Here is a 25,119-nt window from a genome sequence, read left to right as displayed (position 1 = left end):
AGGTTTTTAGCAGTTCATTCTTGCAGAATTGTGGCAGACTTATTTACTCTTCTCATGATTACAGATGTCAGTGAGAAGACTGACAAAGTGTTGTAATTTGCACTACCTATTGTATGTACCCAGGCACTGTTCTAAGAAGTCTATGTCAATATTTGAAACTAAAAGGAGCATCTAAGATAGTTTATGCTTTACGTGAGTTGGCCATGATATCAGTTTCCTTTGTAGTGGAAAATAAAATTAATATAACTCTTCAGTCTCTTGATACTTTTGTATCTAAGATTTTTTTTCCCCTAATGAATTTTGCCCCTGTTCAGCATAAGTAAGGACACGGTCTACAACAGAAAGTTCATCCGGTACTGCATTGTACTGTATTATGAAATGTATTATAGTCTTCAGTTTGTGTACATTTGTGTATCTAAATGAAAATGCTACCTGTGAAAAATTAAGATCTGATATTTTTATTATGAGATCATCCTGAAGGAATGGACTAGAATTATTTAATGTAATTTAATACAACACGAAAAACATATGAAAGTCAGTATCCTACTCTATTAAAAATACATTTACTTTTTTAGTGTTTGAAACATCAGATTTACTTTAATTGTTCCCAGAAGGACTTCTATCAGTCATAAAAACCCCACAAAGCAAAACAGAGTTTGAAAATGGGGTTACTTTCTTTTTATTTGTAAAAAACCAGCTTCCTTAGTCCAATTAGATTATCCTGTGTTGTTACCTTGAAGTAAACCTAGTCATGCATGAACAAAAAGGGGAAAAGGTAACAGAAAATAGAGCTAGAAGGGACCTTAAGATGTCACCTAGATCATTTCATGTATCTATAAGCCCACAAATTTATTTACATGATTCTCTACTGAAATTTGTCTAATGTGGTTTTAAAAGCTATGGTGGTGGAGATTACCAAGCACTCTAGTCCTATGTTACTATTCTTCACTCTGTCCTAATGCTAATATAAAATTTCTGTTACTGAAACATAGGGCCACCATTTTTTGCTGAATCCAAAAGGAGGTTGGAGAGAAGAGTAGTCCATTGGATAGGGTCCATCAAAGAACATGTATGCCCAGCAGAACTATGTACTGCTGTCTTTACAAGCGTACTAGTCTGAAAGTGTTATTTTACTTGCAGCACTGTTTGTGAAGAACTCATCTTTGGAAACAGATGTGCATACAAAGTCTTGATACCTGGAGGTCAAGCAACGGTAACCAGGATAAACTGGAGCTCAGGTAAATATATACTGCTGATGTAAATAATTCCTGGAGATTCAACTGGATAAAATATTCTTTGCTTTACTTCCTAAACCATTTTGCAACATGTCTCTGCACTGAAGTGATTGTACCGTAAGCCACATAAGTGACACGGGCTGAACTGTGGTCCATGTTATATTCCTGCATATCAGATCAGAAATAAGTAAGTGATCCCTAAATCCTCTGTACTAGCAGCCCACACAGGAGAAAAAGGAGCTGTAAACACAAGCTGTACAGTAGATAGCATGAACTTAACAATAGAAACAAGAATAACCAGGAAAACAAAGTTTCTTTTCAAAGTCAGTAACTTGTCATATATTCTATCTCAATGGTTGAATATGCTCTTGAAATTTTCAGTGGGTCTGAGTCATTATAAGAATGTGAATCAGAATTGCAGAGCCTGTTACAGGTGGAATTGATAGGTATTACTATGAATATATAGTTACTGGGATGCTACTATATTGATATGGTCATAGCAACTACCTGCCATAGCAGGAAAGTGCACACAGGGAGCACATACGCCCTAAAACTTGTTGTTCTCATCATGTTTTTGTTACTAGCATTGAGAAACAGGAGACCAATGGGACTTTGCACATGACAGCACAGCTATAGTTATGGACAACAGATAATTATATCTTTCAAATTAAATATAATTCAGTTAGACGAAAGCTATACTAGTCAACTTGAAATTCTGTGATACTGCACCTTTCCTTTCTCTCTTCTTCAGTCCCCTAAGATAATTTCATTTTGGCAGTTATCTAACACGATGTGTGTAAGTCTTCAGATAATGTAAAAAATTAGAATTTATTTCAGATGTATTAATGCTATCTTTCTTTATGTTAAGATTTAGATTCTGTATTACCATTAACTTCTTAGAGAGGAAGTTCAGAGATGATACGACCTATAACATTCATTTCTGCATCAGAAACAGAAGTTTGGTTGTTTGCTTAGCAGATGCAGGATGGGTTGGCAGGATGCGTTTGACAGACTAAAAAGAAGTCATTGTCCCAAAATGATCTGCATACCAGCATGGAATGTGTGTCCAGAGGTCTGCTGCCTATAGCATTACATAAAATATTTGCAAGATTAACAGTAAATATTTTGCCAAGAATTGCTTTAAGGTCCAAAAATTGGGTTACTGTCATCAGTGAGGCTGGGTCCAGGCAGGCAACAGAAATGCCCTTTACCTATGTCATCTTGCAGTCACAGCACAGATAAAGATATGTCATGAGAAGGCCTGTGTCACTGTGGGATGGCATCTGTAACAGTAATGTTTTGCACTATTTTCATCTGTCTTTTACCACTGAATTATTTATTCTTCTTGTCAGTATGTTACAGGTTTTCTGATATTTGCAAGTCTATTTCCAGCCTAGGATGGGAGTCACAGACTCGAGCACCCACTCGGCAACTCATTTTGCAGATGAGCTATGTTTTTAACAAAAGCCAGACAGAACAAAAGACAGAACAACCAACTAACTAGCCCTGGAAGCCACTGCCAATATACCAACTACCTGTTCACAGAAAACAGATCTGATTGATGTGTGAGTGTTCATGCCAGGAACTGTGGAAGAGGGAAATTATATCAAACCCAAATTTTAAGCTTCAATGGACAATCATTGACTTCCTTTGCTTCTCTCTGTCACGCACCATTGTTTACACTCCATATGGTTGGATAGGTTATGCACAAGTGGATTAAATAGAACCTACGCTTCCTGGTTCGTCCCGTGACTGAGCAGCCAGTCCCAGATTTCCTTAGTATCTCTTTTGGCTGTGAGACATGGTACCTTTGAAATTAAACTGCTAGTGCTGGCAGAGACACAAAGGTCAGTGGAGAAGACTAGAGATGTGGTAGCAGAGCTGAAGATGTCTCTGCTGGCCATCACAGTTCTCAGCTGATTCATCAGTAACTGATCCACTTCTGCAAAATTATTCTGTTGATCTTGGCTGAGGAGTTTGGTCACACTTTGCATGCGGCACAGTCTGATCCCCTACCAACCTTTGAGTAACCAAAGAGGCAGATCTTGTAGATCCTCTCAGAAAAATTTTCATCCTTTTCTCCTGGTGATCTAGTGTTCTCAGCCCATGAATCCTGGACAGTGGTGGTGGTTCAACAGACTTAAAAAGTTCCTGCTAAGAAAATCAAAAAGTGTATTACATTTTGAAAACTAATAGGATTCTCCTACATCTTCTGTGTTACAGCTGAGTTGGAAATTGATACTTCTACCATTTTGGAGTTTTGTTTTATGAACTTGCTGGTTGCCCTGTAAAAATCGTATTTATTTCTTTAAATCAATATCTGGGTGGGAATGGAAAGGATGAATGGTTGCCACCACATGTTCCAATGTGGTTTGAAGGTAAGAAGCCACTGAGAATATCAGTGTGCTTGAACTGCTGAGAATCATCAAAAAGTGGACAAGCAGCATACCTTTACAGGCCTGCAGAGGAACGACATCTACCTTAGCAATGGAAATTGGTCAGCATCTGATAGAATGGCTCACAGGTGAGGGCTAAGTCTAGCTAAACACCTGTGCAGTGATAGTAATTTTGTTTAATGCCAGAATTCTGTTAGACAACCAGAATATACTTCTTACAAGTTTTTAAGTACCAAGGGTAAGGGGAGTGGAAAACTTAGATGGATATTAACTGGTTCTCGAGATGAGATTCTGCTGTTTGAGAACATCAGGCTAATTCTTTCCCTTACGTCCCTTCTGTGCCTCACCATTGACACATGTGAACAGGCAATGGTGAGGAGCCAGGATGCCAATCATATTCAGAAAGGGGTTTTTACTTCTGAATAGCATGTCTAGGATTTGAATTTTTAACCAAAGTTGTCAGAGTAGAGGTTCAGGAGGTAAATCTACTTGGCAGAAAGGGTTTGAGTGTTCTCTGCCTGACTTCCAAGTGCCTAGGAAGTAGTGTATAAACTTAACAACTACGGAATATCTCTTGGTGTGTCTGGGCAGGCAGATGTATTTATCACTGAAAGCCATCTTCACACTGTATGGAAGGGAGAGGAGGAGAGAGGACAAAGAGATTTCATCGAGAAATTCGAAGTGCAGTGCAACATTGCCCATGGGAAGTATGTCAGACCTGATGTCTTCCCCTGCCCACTGAAACGGTTGTTTCCTTGTTCTCTTTGGCATTGGACAAAGCTTTTGTTCTAATTACCTTAAAAACTGTATTTTGACATCAGTATGAACAAATTTCTAAAATGAGCAGGGTTTCTACATGTCCTTGCTAAACCTGTAGTCTTTCATGGAATCTTGTAAATAATGATTATAGACACAGTTGGGAAGGGCAGCCAGTTGTTCATTTAAATCTTTGTCCTGAGGTTCCATCCTGTGTTCTGGGTTGAAATAACGGGACAGGAAGACGAGGAGGAAAAAAGGTGGCTTTAGAAATACAGCTTCTGTTAGTTAAAGCATGCAATATAGACCGTATTTGCCATAGCCTATAATTCTCTCCTTCCTAAAATGTCTCCCCAAACATAATAAGGTACAGGTGGGACTTACCATAGTGAGGGTCCTTCTGTTCTCTTTCTTCACGTTGCTTATAATGTCCATTTCAAAGTGCTCTTGAAGTGCCTCTCAGCTCATTCAGCCACGCAGACTTATTGTGGGTTTCATTCCAGTCAGATCCTGAGACTGTCATGGTCTCTTCTGCAACTGACCCCATCCCCCTATTTTCAGCCTAAAAATCAGACTGCTGTCATGAAGGACAGAGCTCTCTGAAGGGTGGCAGTGGTAGAGTTCATTAGAGAAGGACCTATATAAAATGTATTGCTGGGCCTGCAACACTGTCCCTGACCTTTAGCACAAATTTTCAGATAATTGTGCACAGAAGTACAGCATTTATATCTACTTGCATCTGGATAGTCTTGGGGCTTGTAGTTTTTGGTGCTCCTTCTATTAAATCATAATCCTATGTCGTAGCACAGTGGTGTATGTTGATAGCATGCTCATTTTCTCTGCTGTTGGCAGAGCCTAACTTATAAAAAAGTCTAAAGCAGACCTCTTGGGCAATGAAGGACTAAGCGCCCCAAGAAAGAATATATATGGGCAGAAAACCTCTGGTGAGCAAATGGGAAGTAGATATAAGGTCTGGAAGACAAAGGTATAGGTAACGGGTGGTGGTGGCAGGCTGCCCAAACACTATCTTCACTCTGTGCATTGTGTGAGCAGGGGAATAAGGCACGACATACTATGTGCTCTGCTCTAAAGCACACTGAATTCAGCTTGCATTCAGACCATCCACCCCATCCCATCTATCCCGCCCCAACACATTCTTCTGTTGAAGCAATGAAGAGAGTAAGGCTTGGTCAACATGCACAGTGAGACAGACAGTCAGACAAGAGTTTGTACGTTCTTTGAGAATTTTCATGTTGATTCCTTAACGAGACATAAAAAGCAAGTGGAAACCCTGCCCTAAATGTGAACAGAAATCTTGGCAATCTGCATTAAGCCACTAACGACAATTTTTTTCTCATCTCATGCTTTAGAATTTCAGTCAATCCCTGCAGATGGCAGTAATGATATTTTCTTGCTGAACACAGACATTGTCTACAAGTTTCTGTTATTTATTTTTCCTGTAAATCACACACTGGTTGAGATGAATAAGTACTTTGAAGCAGTACTACTTATCTTCTTTGTTAGGTGTGCACATGATATGTCTTACTCATATGATTGGAGTATACTAATAACCAAGATTTGAGATTGGGAGAAAACTTTTTGTTATATACATCTAACCAAATATTTTGGTCATACTGTTCCGTTGTATTGTATTATTTTGGCTCAGTAGGGAGGCATTTCTGTGAAGCTAAATGGCCAATAAGGTACAGAGATCCAAATTGCATATGTAATGGTCCATTTGTTCTTTAAATCTTTGAAATGAGAAGTTTGTTGTTCTGAAAGTGCTCCCCTTGAAGTCAATAGATTACTTGTGGCATTCAGCACCACTCAACATGGATAAGTATGACTGCGTGTCCTGCCATATATTACAAAAGGAAATGTTTTAGTTGCAGATTTTAAATAGATTAGGTGTCCTGGAGGTAGCTCACGTTAGTAGAAAACATCTGATGACTAAACTTAATAGCTGTTTAATTGACAAAATTATATGACTCTTTAGAAGTTTTCTTTCTTGAGTCATATTATCACTGCCAGTTCTAGCTGGATTATAATACACTCAAACTTGATATATTTGTTATTGAGTTGCCTGGGACATCAGCTTGCAAAGAAATTACAGGTTAATTCAGATGATATAAAGAAATGTCATAGCAGAGAGATTTCCAACTAATTATTATTTTTACACCAGAGGCAATATCTCCTGTGACAATTCACTATTGTAGCAAAAGATGGGCTGCATTCTTTTCAAAAAAGTTGGAGTACATTTGACAACAAGAGTATCTACCTACACAATGACATGATGGGTGCAGCTAGTAATGTATAATGGCTTAAAAGTGTTGTTAAAGTATACTTGATGGGGTTCACATTTAGGTGTGACAAATCCTTTTAAATATACTTCACTGGTTATAAAAATACCTACAAAGTATTTTTTGTCAGCTCAAGTGCCACTCACTACAGCAGCTCTGGAGCTGAATGTAATTCTGACAGGCATTTTCATCAGCAAAGCATTCAACAAAAAAGATGGTTAAACTAAAAGCAAGTTTAAGGTCCTCTGGTCTTTGGAGTGCAGAACTCTGTACACGTACACTTTCTTGCCAAGTGAGAATCACACTAACTCAGTTAAAATCTGTGTCTTTTCTTGTTAAAATTTCATTTGCTTTTCCACAATCTTATATGTACCTTTAGCAACCCATAAGAGCGTTTTCTGAATAATTGGCTGAAGCACCCTTTTATCCTTCAGCTTCACTGTGAAAAAGATGTCATTCCATATTTAATAAATATGGACCAACTGTGGAATTAATATATGAGTGCGTGTGGTGTATGAGTACATAAAAAGCGATCATTTCTGTTGCCTCATTTTAGTGACACAAATCATAAATGATGTGAATGTAATTTTCCCCATTACCGCACACAGTAAGGACATAAAATAAATTTCCAAACTTGGTTGCTTTTATCAATTCTTAGAGTTGCTGAGAAAGTAACTGGCTGAAAACAGGTAGTTTCAGCCTTACTTCAAGCATGCAATTCCCTTCTATAGTTTACCTTGATGGTGGATGCCAACCAGTGGCAGGTATTTACCATCATAACTATTTTTTTTTTCTTTTTATTTCTTTCTGTTTTTGCCCAAAACATTTTAAAAGCCATAAATATGAGATGCCCTTGACAACTTTGCATTAGTAAAGGAAAAAAAATTGCACAAACAAGTTCAGAATGACATCAGATAGAAAATAATGTAATCATTTTCTTTTTTTTAAAAAAATACACTTAATTTGCACCACTTTTAAAAGTATAGCTGCTTGCATTTTTTGCTTCATCTATATATAATTCTGTATATAAATTGTGACTGCCATTATTACTTTTTGACAGCTCTTTAAAGTACTGTGAGATTTTGTAGAATTTAATGTGGAAAATAAAACAGGAAATTTACATGAAAAGCTAAGAGAAAAAAAGTGTTCTTTGAAAAATTAATGTGAAATTACAAATGCTTACCTTTGTGTTTGAGTAGCGTAGCTGTTATCATATGCCTCATAGCTTGGATCATCATATTCACCCCCATATCCATCATCGTATCCCTAAGGGAAAAATTGAACATCACAGCTTAGTGATAAATCAAAGCATATTATGAAGCTGCAAAAGTAACTTGCATCAACATATACATGCTATGTTTGCCCAGTATTATGTAAAACACGCAGCCTACTGATGAGAATTATGAATCGTGAAGAACAACCTGTACATTGCAAAGGTAAAGAAATCAGTTATTCATTTAAGAACTCAGCTTATTCATTGATAAACTGTGGTGTATTGTCCAAACCACAGCGCTTCAGTGGGATCTATGTAGAACACTGATGAATGATAATGAAAACAATAATTTCCTAGTAATTTGTTATAGAAATGGTTCCATAAATACCTATAGGTGAAATGAAAAGATGGCAGGAAAAATATATTGACTGTACAACATTATTAAGAACGTTATTGTGATAAGATCATAATACTCGGTCTATTTAAAAAAAGCCCCAAACCAAACAACCTATGAGAAACAATATTTGTGCATGTTTGTGAAGGAAGTAATGGGTTAAGATTTTTATAAACAACTTACGGTAAGCACCTTTTCCTTCATTCAGCATCCCACTCTTTTTAAAGGCATGCTTTTCTGTGACAAGTTAATGAACGCTTTAATACAGGTTCCTCCCATCTAATTTAAGGGTCCTAACTGAAGGGCTCAGACAAATGCTCAGTCTGCTTAAGCTAGAGAGACACAAGCAGCTTCAGAAGGTGGTTCAGCTCTTCTAATGCCTGAATCTTCTACTGACGGAGCCACGGGCAATTATGATCTATTGTAGCTGCCTCTGAATCAAAGATTTCTCAGGAACCAGACAATAAATAAATAGAGATAATCCCGGGGATGACTTTTGATATGCTCTTTTCATACGACAGGACAACAGAGTAGGCAAGAAATGCTCTATGGAAACACATTTCTTTTTCTCTATGAATTTTGGGAGCCAATATTTTTAGTTAAATAGAAACCAAACATTTTGTAGTCACAAGAAAATTTTCCTGTTACGGGAAATGCTAAAGGAAATACAGGGTTTAAAAATCTTTGACTCAATATTAATTACAGCAGAAGGCAATTTTTTTTTTCCCTACAAGCAATGCAAAGTTTAGTTAGGTTTGGGTAGAAGGGACAGCATGAGGCAGCTCCAAAATAACAGCAGTCCAATAAACAATCACTCTGGTACACTATCATAACCACATAAAGTACAGGGTTAGTTTGGTACTTCATTATTTCTGCTAATTAAGCTCCATAATGGTATGGAACTAGACTTCATTGGTACTCCTGATTTAAAGAAAACATTCAAAGGAAGAAGCATTCAGTTATGTCTCCTTAGGTCAAGCATATTAAATTTGCCTGTCCTTCTGGTCTTCTACCCAGCAGTGAGGGTAAGTGTGGTGGATTCCAGGTGGGAGACTTCACCCCTGGGGTGCTGTGTAGCCTGAAGGAAGGACAGTACTTCGGACGGTGACTCCACTTCTCAGGCACCCGCACCAGCTTGCAGTAAGGGAAAGCTTTTCTGGGCAGGAGGGAGAGTCCCGTTTTGAAACTGGGGAATGGCCTCTCCCGGAATGTGAAGTCCACACAAACCTTGTCATTTTCCATTTCAGGTGGAAGTGCACCAATTTGACTTCCCTCATTAGTATAAACTCACAGCAAAAAGTACAGTTAAACATATATCCCTGCAGACTACAGTGATATATTTAACATTATGTAGCTATATACACAATCTTTCTTCTGGGGACAGGATGAGAGAAACAATGAACCACAGGAGACTGATGTTAGTCACATCGATTAGTATACTACTGGGCAGGATCCTGCTACTGTGAAGATGAGGGTGATGCAAGTTCCCATATAAAGTCGAATAGCTAGAGGAAAGACATTTCAGCATGCTTACCCACCATATGAGAGAACAGGAAAGGCAACAATTATAAATTAGCTCTCTCAGTTTCTTGACGCCTGAGGTGGATCAACGTTCAGCACCAGTCGGGCAGAGAACACTTGTTAATATTTGACACTTCTGTGGGTTCACATTACAGATTTTAACAGCCTCCCTAAAGGCTTAGAGCAGGTCAATACAGTGCAAATGATTCAAGTGGAATGGTTGGAAAAGAGAGACAAAGTAAAAAAGCACAATGTATCTTTAATAAAAAAAAGTATTTTCTGGATAATGTTCTCTTATTTCTGTCAATCTGTATGAGAATTATCTTTTAATCCTACAGGTGAACTATTTATGTAAGGTATATACTAGCATTTTTTCAAAGTTTAATACAGTGTATCATAGCCAGACACCCTTGTCCCAAAGAAGCTTTTAGGCATCTAGAATTGAGATCCAAAATAGCTCCTTTCACATCCTTCAGTTCCTCAAACTCCCTCAGCATTTTTCTTCTCTTTAACCTTCAGCTCCCCAGAACCTACAACTTTAATGTTTGAAAGTGTTTCTTGCATGCACATTTTGAGAGATGAAACACCCAGCTCCCACATAGACCCTGATAAGATCCAGAAGCTATGAGTTTGAGGATGTTCAAATTCACATATTCTGTGTTCTGTGTGTGATGAGGACAGTGCTCCCAAGAGCAGTTCTGTATAAATCCAGAGACCAGAACTCAGGATGCCCTCTCCAAATGCAGTGCAATCTTTTACTCAGCAATAGAGTCAGACTCCTTCATGCACTCTCTAGGTCTACTAGTCTTTGTATTAAAAACAAAAAACCAAACCATATTAAATTGATAAACGTTCTGTATATGTATGCTGATAGGAACAAAGCTGTCCTCTTAGAGAATCTAAGTGAGTTACTAGTGCTGTATCCTCATCTTATTGAAGGCAAAAGGATTGATTACCCATGCTCGCAGTGTCTTGAATATGACATTTTTTCTTCTATAATTTCTACAGTTTCATTTATTTAACCAGAAATCTTCACATACATGTGTATAACACTTAGACCTTCCATCCTGTATGTAAGTTCTAATGCCTTTTAATTGAGGCCTGTGCTTTTCAAGCAGAAATATCTCAGATAAAATGACTTTGGGCCTGATCTGATCAGTGTCCACCTCTGGAGAATCCATCTCCATGCTCATCAGAATGTTAGAAAACTTGTATGAAAAGTTGATGGCGTCAAGCCCCTCGGTTTCAGTGAAGGGAAGAAAGCGCTTCCCTAAATCTTCAGAGTTCTTTGAAGACGTTAATGAGGGCACAGATAAGCAAGACCTGAGGGAAACAGGTTCCTTTGAACTCCAAAAAGTTACTAATGGGGTTTGATTCTCAAGGCTATCCAAGGGATAACCAAGGGGTTGGTTGCCTGGGGAGACTCTTTTCCTGTGTGAGGAATCTTTTTCCCCATGGTAGCTGACACCACCATTCAGAAGAAAAAGCTTACTGGAATGAACTGAAAAATATGAAACGGGAACTATTAGAAATATTCAAAGTCAAACTGATAGCCATTTCTAGGCTAGGTTTTTATGCCAGGGTATCTGTATCTCAAGCATTTCTTAATAAAACATGTTTCCAAAACATAAGAAACAGGCCTCTCTACTTTGTGTCAGGGAAAAAGAAAGTGAGTCTTTCAATTGCTAGGATTTGCTCTGGCCTTACAGTGATACATCCTGAACCAGAGATAAAGGAACAGAAATACACATCCACAGCTACACTGGGGCTAACAATGTTTATAAACAATTATGGATGATTCTGAGGAGTTTTAGTACAGTTTAGAGTTAAAAAATAAGAACAAAAGGAGAAAAATTAAGGAAAATTTAAAAAATACAGCTCAATTAAAAAAAAAGACTAATTTGAAAATGAGTACATTTAAGTATTTACCAGTCTTTCCCCACAAAGCAAAGATAGGAAAAACTCTTAGAAGAATCTCAGAATAGCACATGACATTAGCACTGGCACTCACTTCAGGAGCAAATATGCACTACTCTACCACTGAGAAAGAAAATTATAGTCAGGGTAAAAATGGGTATAGAAGGAAAAAAGGGACATAATTGGAAAAAAGGCTTATATTCTACCACCTGAGAAAAAGTTAAGTATCAATTTGATTCAACACCCAAGATATTGTTGAGAAAGATTTGTGTTATTTATTTAGATTTACTCAAATCCTCTCCAAGTTTCAGATGCTGAAAGAAATATTAGAAATACACAAAATAATAAGTATAATCAGTAACAAGAGTATCATAATCTAATGCAATCTGATCTCTTTAAACATGAATTTCCAACTTAATGTTAAAACCCTATTTCAAACAATAACAGTCCACACTCAAATGCACCAAGTTTAAATCACCTCTTCTCTGAATAGCCTTAGAAAATAGGATTTTCACAGCATGCTCTGAAAAATGGTAGGTTTCAGCTCTGGGAAACCAAGAAGGAAAATAATTCTAATACTTCTAATGACAACTGCCCTACTCACAATATTTTACATATATCCTGGTAGTACATGATAAAATACATTGTAATGAACTAAAAACTAATTAGTTTTTTATAGACGATAGCTCAACTTTTTCTAAAGAAGGAAACTGCAAAATATCTAGACTTTTTTTTTAAAAAAAGCAAAAACCAAACAACAATAAGTCAAAGTAAAGTGAGTTATGCAACTCTGTACTTTACTTGGCAAATATGTGAATAAGAAAAATGTCTGCAGCCAGAGAACTAGGGTAGCCCTTCTCAAAAGCTAGTCATCTACCACTAAACTAGTGGTAGATTCCCATAAGAATCACAGGGTAGAAATAAAACATTTTTAGAGGGTAATTCATCCCACATACTTTTGACACTTATTTGAGGACAAGTTGAACTGCTTTCTAAATGAGAACTTTCTTTCCAATGACTATAAAGAGAACCCGGAATGGATGTGTTAGATTTAGATAACTAACCTTTAGGTATGCAAGTTAGTTCATCATTTGAAGGAATTTATTGCTTAGATAAAGGTGAGCTTGTAAAAATCATTTCTGCTAAGCTTAATTTTGAAGCAACCTGAGAGCCAGAATGCAATCAGAATGCTGCGAATGATGCATAGGGATGGGTGAGCACGTCTGTTGCGGTTTAACCCCAGCCGGCAACTAAGCACGACGCAGCCGCTCGCCCACTCCCCCACTGGTGGGATGGGGGAGAGAATTGGAAGGGCAAAAGGGGAAAACTCGTGGGTTGAGATAAGAACAGTTTAATAACTAAAGTAAAATAAAAATAGAACAGTAGTAATAGTAATAATAACAATAACAATAATAATAAAAACAAGTAATAACAGTACAATAGTAATACAAAGCAAGCGATACACTCTACAATTGCTCATCACCCGCTGACCGATGCCCAGCCCGTCCCCCAAGCAGCGATTGTTGCCCCTCCCCCGGCCAACTCCCCCAGTTTATATACTGAGCATGACGTCACATGGTATGGAATATCCCTTTGGCCAGTCTGGGTCAGCTGTCCTGGCTGTGCTCCCTCCCAGCTTCTTGTGCACCTGGCAGAGCATGGGAAGCTGAAAAGTCCTTGACCAGTGTGAGCACCACTTAGCAACTACTTAGCAAGAACAAAACATCAGTGTGTCATCGACATTGTTCTCATCCTAAACCCAAAACACAGCACCATACCGGCTATCAAGAAGAAAATTAACTCTATCCCAGCTGAAACCAGGACAACATCAGAATAGCATCTCAAACAGATGGCACTCTGGTCAGAGAAGACTTCAGGTTAGCCAATCTGGCATGCAACTGACTACACACCTACACCTCAGGAAATGCTAAGAACTCTGGGAAATCTTAAATCCCCCTCCTTTTAGTGCATATGAAACACTGGAGAGGAAATAGAGAAATACATCTGGGAAGCCTTCTCCTTCCAGATGTAGGACTCATGCTCTTGGCTATTCATACTTCATGTTTAGCTTAATGAATCTTAAAATTTTTCCTGCAAAGAGCATTTAAGGTGATTAAATCATGTCAAAGAGAAATGGCAATTTTAACCAAAGTTAAAAGCAGATCACAGCTATTATACTTGGACCTGTACTACCGTCACGTCCTTCTCTATTTGTTCCTTTAAAAAAAGTGGCAGACAGTGCCGTCATTGTGTGCTCACAGCGATTTGTGAGTGCTAAGCTGGTTTAGCCTCTCTAGAGTGCTGTAAGGGGGAGGACTTGCCTTCCATCACAGTCACACTCATAAGTTTGGTGCTCAGTCCCCAAGTCGTTCTAAGGTGGGGGCAGTTCTGAGTACGTGTAGAGGAACACATCTCAATATATTAATCTGAAGTAATTTAGACAAATGGCAATTTCTCTCTACTGACTACAAAGAGGGGTAAAAACTATAATTACTTTAGATTTCGATTATTCAGTGTTGAAAACCTGCAGTTAGAGCAGACGAATCTCACTGAAGCACCTGGGAAGTTAGTCTGTTGCTGAGCCAGGATTCAGAGAATCATAATTTATGCTTAGAAACTGAAATTCTGACTAAATTATTCTGTAAGTACATATGCCTGCTATCATAGCTGGCCTTGGATTCTTCAGCTATACCTCCAGGGTCAGAAAAAAGAGAAACTAGATATTATCAGTTTGTGCAAGATGATATATATCCCCTGCCTTAGTGAGATCTACCAAACATTTTGAAGATGAACTCAAAGACACGTAGAGTGGCACTATATCCATCAAAATGATAAATAGTAGTAATAATAATAAAAAATAATGCTGAAATTAAAATGGGAATACTAATAAATTGAAAAATCAGAGCTCTATGTTATGGACTTCATAAGTGCAATATATGAGCTAGAGTGTACAATGCTGAGACAACCCAGAGTAGATGTGCTTGCCAGAGGCAGTGACATAATCTCAACACATTCAACCTCTTAGTGAAATCAGTCTTATTCTTCACATACCAGCAATGGGAAACACCTTTATAACTGAATGGTAAAACATTTAGAGGTGAACATTTTTCACATAGTCATGGAAATATAATTGAAATTTCAGAATAATCACAGTCATGGAGATTTTGCAAATTCAAAACAGAGAACATAAATGAGCTATTCATGTCCTCATATTTCAATGGTTTAAGTAAACCTCATGTTGAACAATTAGGGTAATAAGAATGAATGAAACTAAACAAGTTTACTACCCGGAAGGCCTAAAATTGATTGTATGCAAGATAAAAATAGGGCAGGGGCCACAGAAGCAAATAGCTGTGCAGTGCCAAAGCAGTCACAGTAAAACAGAATCTCAGATACTTCAAGAAAATGCTGTGTGCTCTCCTAAATGTAGGTTTCTTCCCCCTCCTCCCCCCCTCTTTTTTTTCTGTAATTTTTCAACTAAATGCAAAATGAATGAATAACACTTAAAATACATTTTGGTGTACTGAAAATCAGAATGGAATGAAAATGTAAAAGAAAAACTAATAGAAATGAGACTTTTCTTACTCCTTCCATATTTGCAAGACTGTGGCCTACAGCATAATTTGCTGCTACAATTATTATACTACAACATTAATAATACATCTTTATTTCTTCAAATCCTTCTGTTAGCTCTCCTATGCTCATGACATCAGATTAAAACTTTAATTCATGTCAAAGCTCTGTATAATCAGCTGCTGCTTACATCCATTGAACTTGTTGCACTTTTGCTGTCCCCTAACCTTGCTACCATCAACACTGAAACCATTTCCTTTCCCATTTTACTTGTGCTTTTTTTCATATTGCCTCTCCTTATGGGATAGCATCCTAACCTCAGTGTCAATCCTTTACTCAGTTCCAACTGCATGGGAATGTCTCGCAGAAACATTTATTTCTTCGAATATTAATAAAATGACTTATTTTAGTAATAAGCAGCAAGTGGAGATGAAAAATAATCCAAGGTATCTTCTTTGTGTATCTGCAATAAGTTGTATTTTTGCACTTGTCTCTGATTCTGAGATATCTGAAGGAAGGGTTTTTTAATTGTTATTTTTACTGATGACTTGTACTGCTTTACGTAGTACTTGAGTGATAATATATTACAGTAGCAAGTTGCACTGTTGACAATATATCACATAAATGGCATTTAAATGAAAGATTTATTTTTCCCATGAACTGAAATGAATAGAGTAGAAAGCAGCCTTCTGCTGCCAAGGGAGGATGGGCTGTAATACACCCACTATTAGTTTTAATCTCTTTAGCATATCTAATATTTCTCTTTCCAAAATTTCAAGCAAAGCAGATGGTGAACTCCTTGCACATCTTGATGCTCCCCCAGCTGTATAATCGCTAGATGGAGCTGACATAAAATCTGTCCGTGGAGCAGTAAGGTTTCTTGTATCATAGATACATAAATCATTACAAGTATCTACTAAAGACTGATAACTCTCCTCTCTGAGTTTAGCAACTTATTGATGGTTTAAAGCATTTCGCAATGGTTTGACTTGCTAGACACAATGCCTTAAAAGTAAACCATTTCAACCTTAAATAAGATTTATAATAATCCAGGAAAGGAAGTTTCCAGGTCTTAAATGGTTGGGAATTCCAAGAAATTCTTTTTATTTTTCAACCCTTGAAAACTGGACCACAGGATTTTCCATCTCAGAGCTTGTAAATGTGCAAGTAAATGCTGAGGTACTAGCAAAGAGCAGAAATGCTTTGATAGGTGCTTTACAGGACCTTGAATTGCATTTAATTTTAAATCAAATTTTACTCTGATGTATTATAAATGCTGGAAGTAGGCAGATTAAATACAACTTGGCCAAATGCAAGATAATGGGCTTTACTAAATACATCCTCAAATTCTATAAACCACCCGTGTCTCTGAATTTACAGAATTCCCTCAGGAAAAGACTTGTAGGAGTCATCATGATTAACAGCTAGGAGATCTGTCCAATTCTACTGCAGCATTAAAACAAAAAAGCTCCACAAAAATAGCCTTATATTTTCTATGTCAAGAAAAGAAAATACACAGGTTAATTCTATGTGCAATCCCATTAGTTTCAATCCATTTTTATCCTCTATTTAAATATATTTAATGATTAAGGATTCTATGAATCAGTAATATATAACAATAACAAAACTTCACAGTGGAATTAGAGACAAAATTGTTTAAAGTGCTCAAAACACAGGTCAAATAAAGATTTATTTATTTATTAATCCTGAAGCAGGTCTAGATGAGAGTTCAGGCATTCTTAATGTTGGAATCTTTACATTCTAATCTTCACCAGACACCCCGCACCATTTTCATAAATTACATCTCAAATTCATAGAATCATAGAATCGTTAAGGTTGGAAAAGATCATGAAGTCCAACTGTTAACCTATCACTGCCAAGTCCATCTATACCATGTCTTCAAGCACTGTATCTATCCATTCTTTCAATACCTCCAGGGATGGAGACTCAACTACTTCCCTGGGCAGCCTCTTCCAATGCCTGACTACCCTTTCGGTGAAGAAGTTTTTCCTAATATCCAACCTAAACTTCCTCTGGTGCAGCTTGAGGCCGTTTCTTCTCGCCGTATCGCTTGTTACTTGGGAGAAGAGCCCGACCCCACCTTGCTACAACCTCTTTTCAGGTAGTTGTAGAGAGCAATAAGGTCTCCCCTCAGCCTCCTCTTCTCCAGACTAAACAATCCCAGTCTCCTCAGCTGCTCCTCATAAGACTTGTTCTCTAGACCCTTCACCAACTTTGTTGCCCTTCTTTGGACATGCTCCAGCACCTCAATGTCCTTGTTGTAGTGAGGGGCCCAAAACTGAACACAGTACTCGAGGTGTGGCCTCACCAGTGCCAAGTACAGGGGCACTATCACCTCGCTGGTCCTGCTGGCCACACTATTCCTCATACAAGCCAGGATGCTGTTGGCCTTCTTGGCCACCTGAGCACACTGCTGGCTCATATTCAGGCGGCTGTCAACCAACACCTCCAGGTCCTTTTCCGCCAGGCAGCTCTCCAGCCACTCCTCCCCCAGCCTGTAGCATTGCATGGGGTTGTTGTGACCCAAGTGCAGGACCCAGCACTGAGCCTTGCTGAATCTCATGCAGTTGGCCCTGGCCCATCGATCCAGCCTGTCCAGGTCCCTCTGTAGGGCCTTGCTACCCTGCAGCAGATCAACACTTCCACCCAACTTGGTGTCATCTGCAAACTTACTGAGGGTGCACTCGATCCCCTCATCCAGATCATCAATGAAGATATTGAACAGAACTGGCCCCAACACTGAGCCCTGGGGAACACCACTCGTGACCGGCCACTAACTGGATTTGACTCCATTCACCACCACTCTCTGGGCTCAGCCGTCCAGCCAGATTTTAACCCAGCGCAGAGCGCACCCATCCAAGCCGTGAGCAGCCAGCTTCTCCAGGAGAATGCTGTGGGAGACAGTGTCAAAGGCCTTCCTAAAGTCCAAGTAGACAACATCCACAGCCTTCCCCTCATCCACTAAGCAGGTCACCTTGTCATAGAAGGAGACCAGGTTAGTGAAGCAGGACCTCCCTTTCATAAACCCATGCTGGCTGGCCCCGATCCCTCAGTTGTCCCGCACTTGCTGCATAATGGCACTCAAGATGACCTGTTCCATGACCTTCCCCGGCACCGAGTGTCCACCGAGTGTCCAAATGTCCTAGATTGTTACAAAGATAGTTCATCGCATATTTGCTAGAATCTAATTTTATAGAAAAATATTTCTGAACATAAATTTGGACACTGAATTTTAAATTGTCTTGTGTAGCAAACACTACACATCAAGGTTATCCCGCCAGATCTCCAGCCGGCCCGGGCTTTATACCCCCAGCAGTAGGCGTACCATGTTATAAGGGGAGGAGACAAGGGAGGGTTGACCCTTAACTCTTTCTGTACAGCACGTGATCTTCCGGTCGCCAGCCCTTATCTTTACTACATTTCCCCCTCCCTTAGCTCCAGTAGTTCTGGATCTTGCTGGGGAAGCTGCGTGTAAAATAATCGATATATGATAAGACTTATACAGACACGCATCCGTTACGTTCATGGATTTTGCCCAGTCCAGCCAGTAGTTCGTCGCGGCTCCCTCATTACTCCCCCACATCATCAGGATGCATAGGGAAATGGTAACCTGTCAAGATAAGACTCAATAGATTGATTAATGTCTATACGGTCTAATATTTTGACTTGGTACCCATTCTAGCGTCCCTTTCTCTGTTTGCACACACGCATACCCATGTCCCAGGCAACGGAGGGAATAAGCCCCCCCCCATTCACGGGTTTGCAGGTCCCGTACTTGAACCAAAGGGTAAGGCCCTTCGTTCTCATCGAGCCGGAAATGTGTCTGGGTTGCAGTCTGGGTTTTATAGGTGTTCCCTCGAATGGTATGATTTAAGGTAATTAGTGCCGTCGTCAACAGACGCTGTGCCCGAAATAAGGGAGGGTCAAGGGGAGGGGGAACCCCTGTTCCTGGGCTTATCTTTTCCCCCTCCCTAAGTCGGTCGAGTAACTCTTTTAATGTGCGGTGCGTGCATTCTACAATGCTTTGGCCCGTACTGTTATAGGGAATGCCATGACTCAACTGAATATCCCAGCGCGCGCAAAAGTCCTTTGTCTTCTTGCTGACATATGCCGCTCCATTATCTGTTTTAATTTTTTGTGGGATGCCAAGTTGCGCCATACAGTCCTGCCAATGTAAAATAACTGCGAGAGCATTTTGTTTAGCGTGCATAGTCGCTAAAATAACTCCACTGCAGGTATCAACTGTGACATGCAGATACTTACGTGGATTAAAGGGTTCATAAGTTGTAACATCAGACTGCCATACTTGGTTGGGCTGCAACCCTCGAGGGTTTACCCCTACCTCCCAGAGGGGACCTTTGGAACACACAGGACAAGCAGCAATCACAGAGCGAGCATCTTGCAACATAATGCCAGCGAGCCTAGCTAAACCGCGAGCTCCACAGTGGAGCAGCTCATGCAAGCGGAAAGCTCGCCTTAGGTTAGAAGTTTCTTCAACCACCAGTATGCTCTTTGCTAAGTTGTCCGCTACTTCATTCCCAGCAGAAAGAAAACTCGGTATGGAACTATGACTATTAACATGGATAGGACAGACAGGAGCGGTTCTCATTTGCAGTGCGGTGAGCAACATTCCGGCAATCTCCGATGTTGCCCCAAGTGCCCATCGGCACTTCTTCAGTAACTTATATACATAGCAAGAGTCTGTGATTAGATCCAAGGCCTCTTCGGGCCATTGAGTGAGAGCCATCCATACCGCTTTGGCCTCAAGATACTGCACGGATTGCCCTTGATCTTGATAACTAATGTGGGTCCACTGACCATCCTCCTGCCATGTAACGATAGCTTTCCCAGTAATCGATGACGCGTCGGTAAAAACCGTGCGGCCTCCGGTGGGTTGTTCAACTATGGCACTAGCTGGCAAAAAATGGAGTACCTGGATTATCTCCCCACAGGGGTGTGGTCTTAGACCTTCAATACGACCTGTAAATTCAGCTATCGCCGCTTGCAGAAGCCCTACTTGTGGAAGTACCAACTCCCACTGTGCCAAAGAACAGGGCAATGCGATGACCTCCAGGTCCTTCCCTGTTAAGTGTTGAGTTTGCCTCCGACAGCGGAGAATAAGCTGGGATAATAATGTTGGCCAAGAAATTAAAGCCGTCTTTGGTTTGCCTTGATACAACCAAGCAAAAGGCCAGCCTTTTTCACCATTATTTTGAATTAGTAAACCATGGCCAGCGGTATCGGTCATGTAAATCAGGGCAGTGACCGGTTGTTCAGGTGTAAATCGAGCGAGACCCCAATGCTGGGCCCTCTTCATAATTGTCCTAAGAATCTCCTGATGTTTTTTTGAAAGAGTCCTTGGAGCTAGGAGGGAATCTCCTCCTTTCAGGAGTTGATATAAGGTAGTCATTTCTGCCTCAGATATTGGAATAAAGTTTCTAAGCCACAATAGTTGTCCAATTAATTTTTGCGCCTCATGGAGTGTCGTCACTGTAGTCCGAATTTCAAATGATTGTGCTGTCACGCTTCGTGGCCTCAGTTGAGTACCTAAATACTTTACTGCACGCCCTACCTGTGTTTTCCGAGGCTCAATGTGTAACCCATGTCGCTCCAAACTGACTATCAGCTGCACGCGTGCCTTTTCCAGTAACTCCTTTTGGTTGGACGCCAATAACACGTCATCCATGTAATGGAAAATGATGACCGTAGGGAAATTTTCTCGAATAGGGCGTATCGCAGCAGCTACAGCAATTTGACACAAGACTGGTGAGTTTTTCATGCCCTGGGGTAACACCTTCCATTGATATCTGGCGCACGGGTGTTGATTGTTAGGCTCAGGAACAGTAAAGGCAAAGCGTACTCTATCTTCTTCATGCAAGGGAACACTAAAAAAGCAATCTCTAATATCTATAACCACTATTTGGTAGTCAGGTGGAATCATGGCCGGAGAAGGGAGGCCTGCTTGTAGCGGGCCCATGTCTTGTATACATGCATTAACTGCGCGTAGATCATGTAGCAGTCGCCACGCTCCCGATTTTTTCTTTATCACGAAAATGGGGGTCTTCCAGGGACTTGTAGAGGGTTCGATGTGTCCTGTGTCAAGTTCGCGTTGTACCAATTGTCGAACAGCCGCCCTCTTTTCCTCTGTCAATGGCCACTGCTCTACCCACACTGGTTTATCTGTCAACCAGGTGAGTTTTAATGGGCGGACACAGGCAGTGGCCATTATGATAAATTTGTACGCAGCACTATATTCATCTTCTGCAAGCAACATCGTCCCAAGATGACAATGGGTAACTCAGCAATGACGGGGTTACACCATGCTACCCTAGCTTGTCCGGATTCCGGATCCTTCAACATAATTTACATTGGGTTCCTGCTTTGATGCGAGGTCTGCATGCCTCCCACGCCTTGCAGCGAACCTCTCGGTTCGAGTGGCCAATCATCTGGCCATAGATGTGATGGGATTACTGTAACGTCTGCTCCTGTATCCAAAAGGGCTCTTAACACGAGGTGTGGTGTTCTCCCCAACTCTGGGAGCCATGGGGTAACTATAATATCTACTTCTGGTCGTGTGGTCATGTTTAGGGTGAGTGCCACATACGGCAAGGCTCTATCCCCAGCCTCCTCTATTGCGCGCTCCCATCTCCCCAAGGCAGCTGAGTTGGATATTGCATCATTGGAACCGCAGGCGACTGTGCTGGTCCCGGGGAAGGAGAGACTCCCTGTGCCATACATTGCGCTGCTGTCGTCGGGCCTGTTGAGCTGATCACTGGGGCAGGTGGGGATGGCACGGCCCTCAGCAATCCCCTCTTCTCATTTCCCCAGCCCGGTCTCCTTTGCTGATTCCCCGCTTTGCACTGTTGAGCTCTGTGGCCTAGTCGCCCGCAGCGCCAGCATCGTAGGTCTCTCTCTCCTTCCCCTGTTCCGGGGGTGTTTATTTTTGAAGGGCATTGTCGCGCCATGTGTCCTTGCCCCCCACACTTATGGCACGTAAGTCGTGCGCCGCGGCAGGCCGCATGGACCGCAGCCACTACCGGTTGCATACTTTGCACCTGTTCCTGTTCCAGCATGTAACGAATCATCTGTGAAAGCGCGGTCCCTATGGGTAACTGTCTTAGCAACACTGCAGTTTGTGGGTTTGCTTGTGTACGTGCACAGTCAAGCAATATCGCCTCCTTAGCCTGCTCAGGAAGTTGAGCAACCTGGAGCGCCGCTTGCAGCTGGTCTAAAAACTTTGTGAAGGGCTCACTTAACGATTGCCGTATTTGGACCCATGGAGGCTCCCTTTTATCAAGAGCCGCGATGATGCGTATCGCTTCCTGGGCAGCTTTCAAAGATGCAGCAAAATCGCGCCCCCGCATTCGTTGAGCCTGTGCCTGAGGAGTTGCGAACTGCCCTTCACCCGTCAACTGCTCTAAAGTCACTCCTGCCATGGGATGGTTGGCCTGTTGCGCCTTGATAACGACTTGGGTGCACCGATTCCTCCACTCCTCCCTAAACAATACCATCATCGAGGGGGTCAATACGGCCCGCATCAACTGAATGATATCAAAAGGTGCAAGCGGCGTTGCAAAAACACAGTCTAGTAGGACTTGGGTTTCTGGGGAATTTAATCCATGACTTTTCACTGTTGTGACCAATTCTTTCACCAACTTCGCATCTAACGGTTGCCACTCATATCCTCCACCTGGGGCTGCTCGGATAGGAAATGCTTGAATCGGAGGGGCCTGGAATCGCACTCCTTCCAAGACACAATTTTTTGCAATCATCCGCCAATCCGTCCCGTTTGCCCTCTCTTTCAGCATTCCCCCTGGCATAAGACTTTCCGCATTTGCCACCACCCCTCTCAATTGGCTGATCAATGCCTCGAGTTCCCTTGAAACCTCGTTAGTCCATCTCAGAAGCGGGGGCGGATGAGCAACAATCGAGGATCCCTCGTCACCCCCTTTGCCCTCACTGCTATCAGAGCTCATGGGGTAATCATGTACAGGCTCCCTCCACTGTGAGGGAATACCAGTTTGATTTCCCATTGCCCCAGGGATAGGGGTTCCCTCTGGTGGCTCAGGTATCACTGGCAGTGCCGGGGGAGCCCTACCACCCCCCCACCCTGATGCCCTGTGCTCCGCTCTCTGTGTCCAGCACTCGTCGATCACTGGGATACAACTGGGCGTCCTCAGGTGTTTTGCCTTCTTTTTCTCCTTCCCGCCATCTTCCTTCACGTAGTTCGCGATACTGCTGGGATCCCACATCAGCCCCCGGGACCCAATCCAGCAACCTATCAGTCAGCTCCCTTTCCACACATTGTTGCAACTCGCCCCAGGGGTATTGAGGAAGTGGCGGATCCGCCAGTGCAGGAGGTGCCGAAGGTTCCGTGGGCGACTGCTCTAAACTCCCCACTTGTATCGGGAACACCTTTCCCGACTCCTTTGTTCCCGCTGCGCCATAGTCTCCCTGCACCTCCCCTTCCTCTGTTGGCTCAGCCCCCAGTAACAACGGTTCCATCTGTGTCCCACAGGCCACTCCTTCCCAGCCAGCCTGTGTCCCCTCCGAAACTAAACTTGTTGGCTTTTCGTTCCCAGGAGATTCACGCCCCATCAGCGCGCCACGTGCGGCAGGCCCGCGCCGCCTTGCCGCTAACCCCCTCTTGAGCACCCTTGTCATTACCGACTTTAGTACCTTTATGAGTTCCGCGAGCTCCATCGCTGCTGCCTGATCACGTCGGGGTCACCACTGTGTAGCAAACACTACACATCAAGGTTATCCCGCCAGATCTCCAGCCAACCCGGGCTTTATACCCCCAGCAGTAGGCGTGTCATGTTATAAGGGGCGGAGACAAGGGACGGTCGACCCTTAACTCTTTCCATACAGCACGTGATCTTCTGGTCGCCAGCCCTTATCTTTACTACAGTCTTGTTTATGTAATTTATGCATTTTGCATAGATTTTGATTCTTTAGAAAAACATTTTAATTCTTACATTTGTTTTTCTTACCTTATAAAGGACCATAAAGCAGTATTTAGAAGACATAACAATGGTAATTCTCATTTGGCATTGTTTTAAGCCATACAGATAAATAGTATTTCACCAATGCCATGATACCTTTGATCTAATTTTTGAAGTTGCAACCTGAATAGTGTCTCATCAATTTATATATTTGAATTGATCAAACTTTTTTTTTCATTCAAACCTAAATTTTTAAGAGTTGACATAATGAAACTTAACGTGAAAAATATAGGTAGATTTTAAAACTGATGAAAATTAATCTAGCACTAGAAAAACTAAATGTTGATATCAGTTGCAGAAGAGATGAACTAATTTTTTTTCTGCTTATGACAATGATTAAACTTATTATAGAAGTGCTGCTTACAGTGAATGCAGCAATGTTTGCACTGCTGCTAATCACGTTTGAACAATAATGTTCCTGGAAATTCTTCTTGGTCCTGTGTACTATACAGAAATAAAAAAGAAAGTGCCTACTCACATCATCTTCTTAACTATAATATTTAATTTTCTAACAGATATTGTCAGACTAGGAAATACAGTTTAGCATGACGTATAAAATGCAAGGATTAGAGGTAATGCAGATTATTCTTCTTGGTTTTAAAAGATATGCAAGAAGAGTGAATTTAACTAGCAGAATCATGTACAGGAATTATTGAAGAAAGGCCAGGTATAATTAAAAGCAAACATGTAGAATGCGATGGGACTTCTCACTTGTGAATATAATAATAAGCAAAAGAGTAAAAAATGGTTAATACTTATTGAGATACTTAGAGCTAGTCTTTAAATTG

General features: G+C 41.0%; 1 protein-coding gene across 2 annotated transcripts in view; it reads right to left on the bottom strand.

Moving 5' to 3' along the window:
- The window catches only part of KHDRBS2 (KH RNA binding domain containing, signal transduction associated 2), a 427,208-nt gene that overhangs the window by 44,438 nt on the left and 357,651 nt on the right, over positions 1-25,119 (bottom strand). For both annotated transcript variants that reach the window (XR_015708349.1, XM_087775407.1), the window contains exon 7: positions 7,871-7,953. Coding sequence is in view for 1 of the 2 variants with exons in the window: in XM_087775407.1 (XP_087631533.1) it covers positions 7,871-7,953 (83 nt within the window). In the remaining variant the exon portion in view is untranslated. The remainder of the gene's footprint in view (positions 1-7,870; positions 7,954-25,119) is intronic.

Source organism: Nipponia nippon, unplaced genomic scaffold (assembly GCF_047370975.1).
Source record: "Nipponia nippon isolate SJK-2023a ecotype South Korea unplaced genomic scaffold, ASM4737097v1 scaffold_4, whole genome shotgun sequence".
NCBI classification, from domain to species: Eukaryota; Metazoa; Chordata; class Aves; order Pelecaniformes; family Threskiornithidae; genus Nipponia; species Nipponia nippon.
The sequence above is the reverse complement of the archived record's forward strand: the minus strand, read 5'-3'. Positions and strand labels throughout refer to the sequence as shown.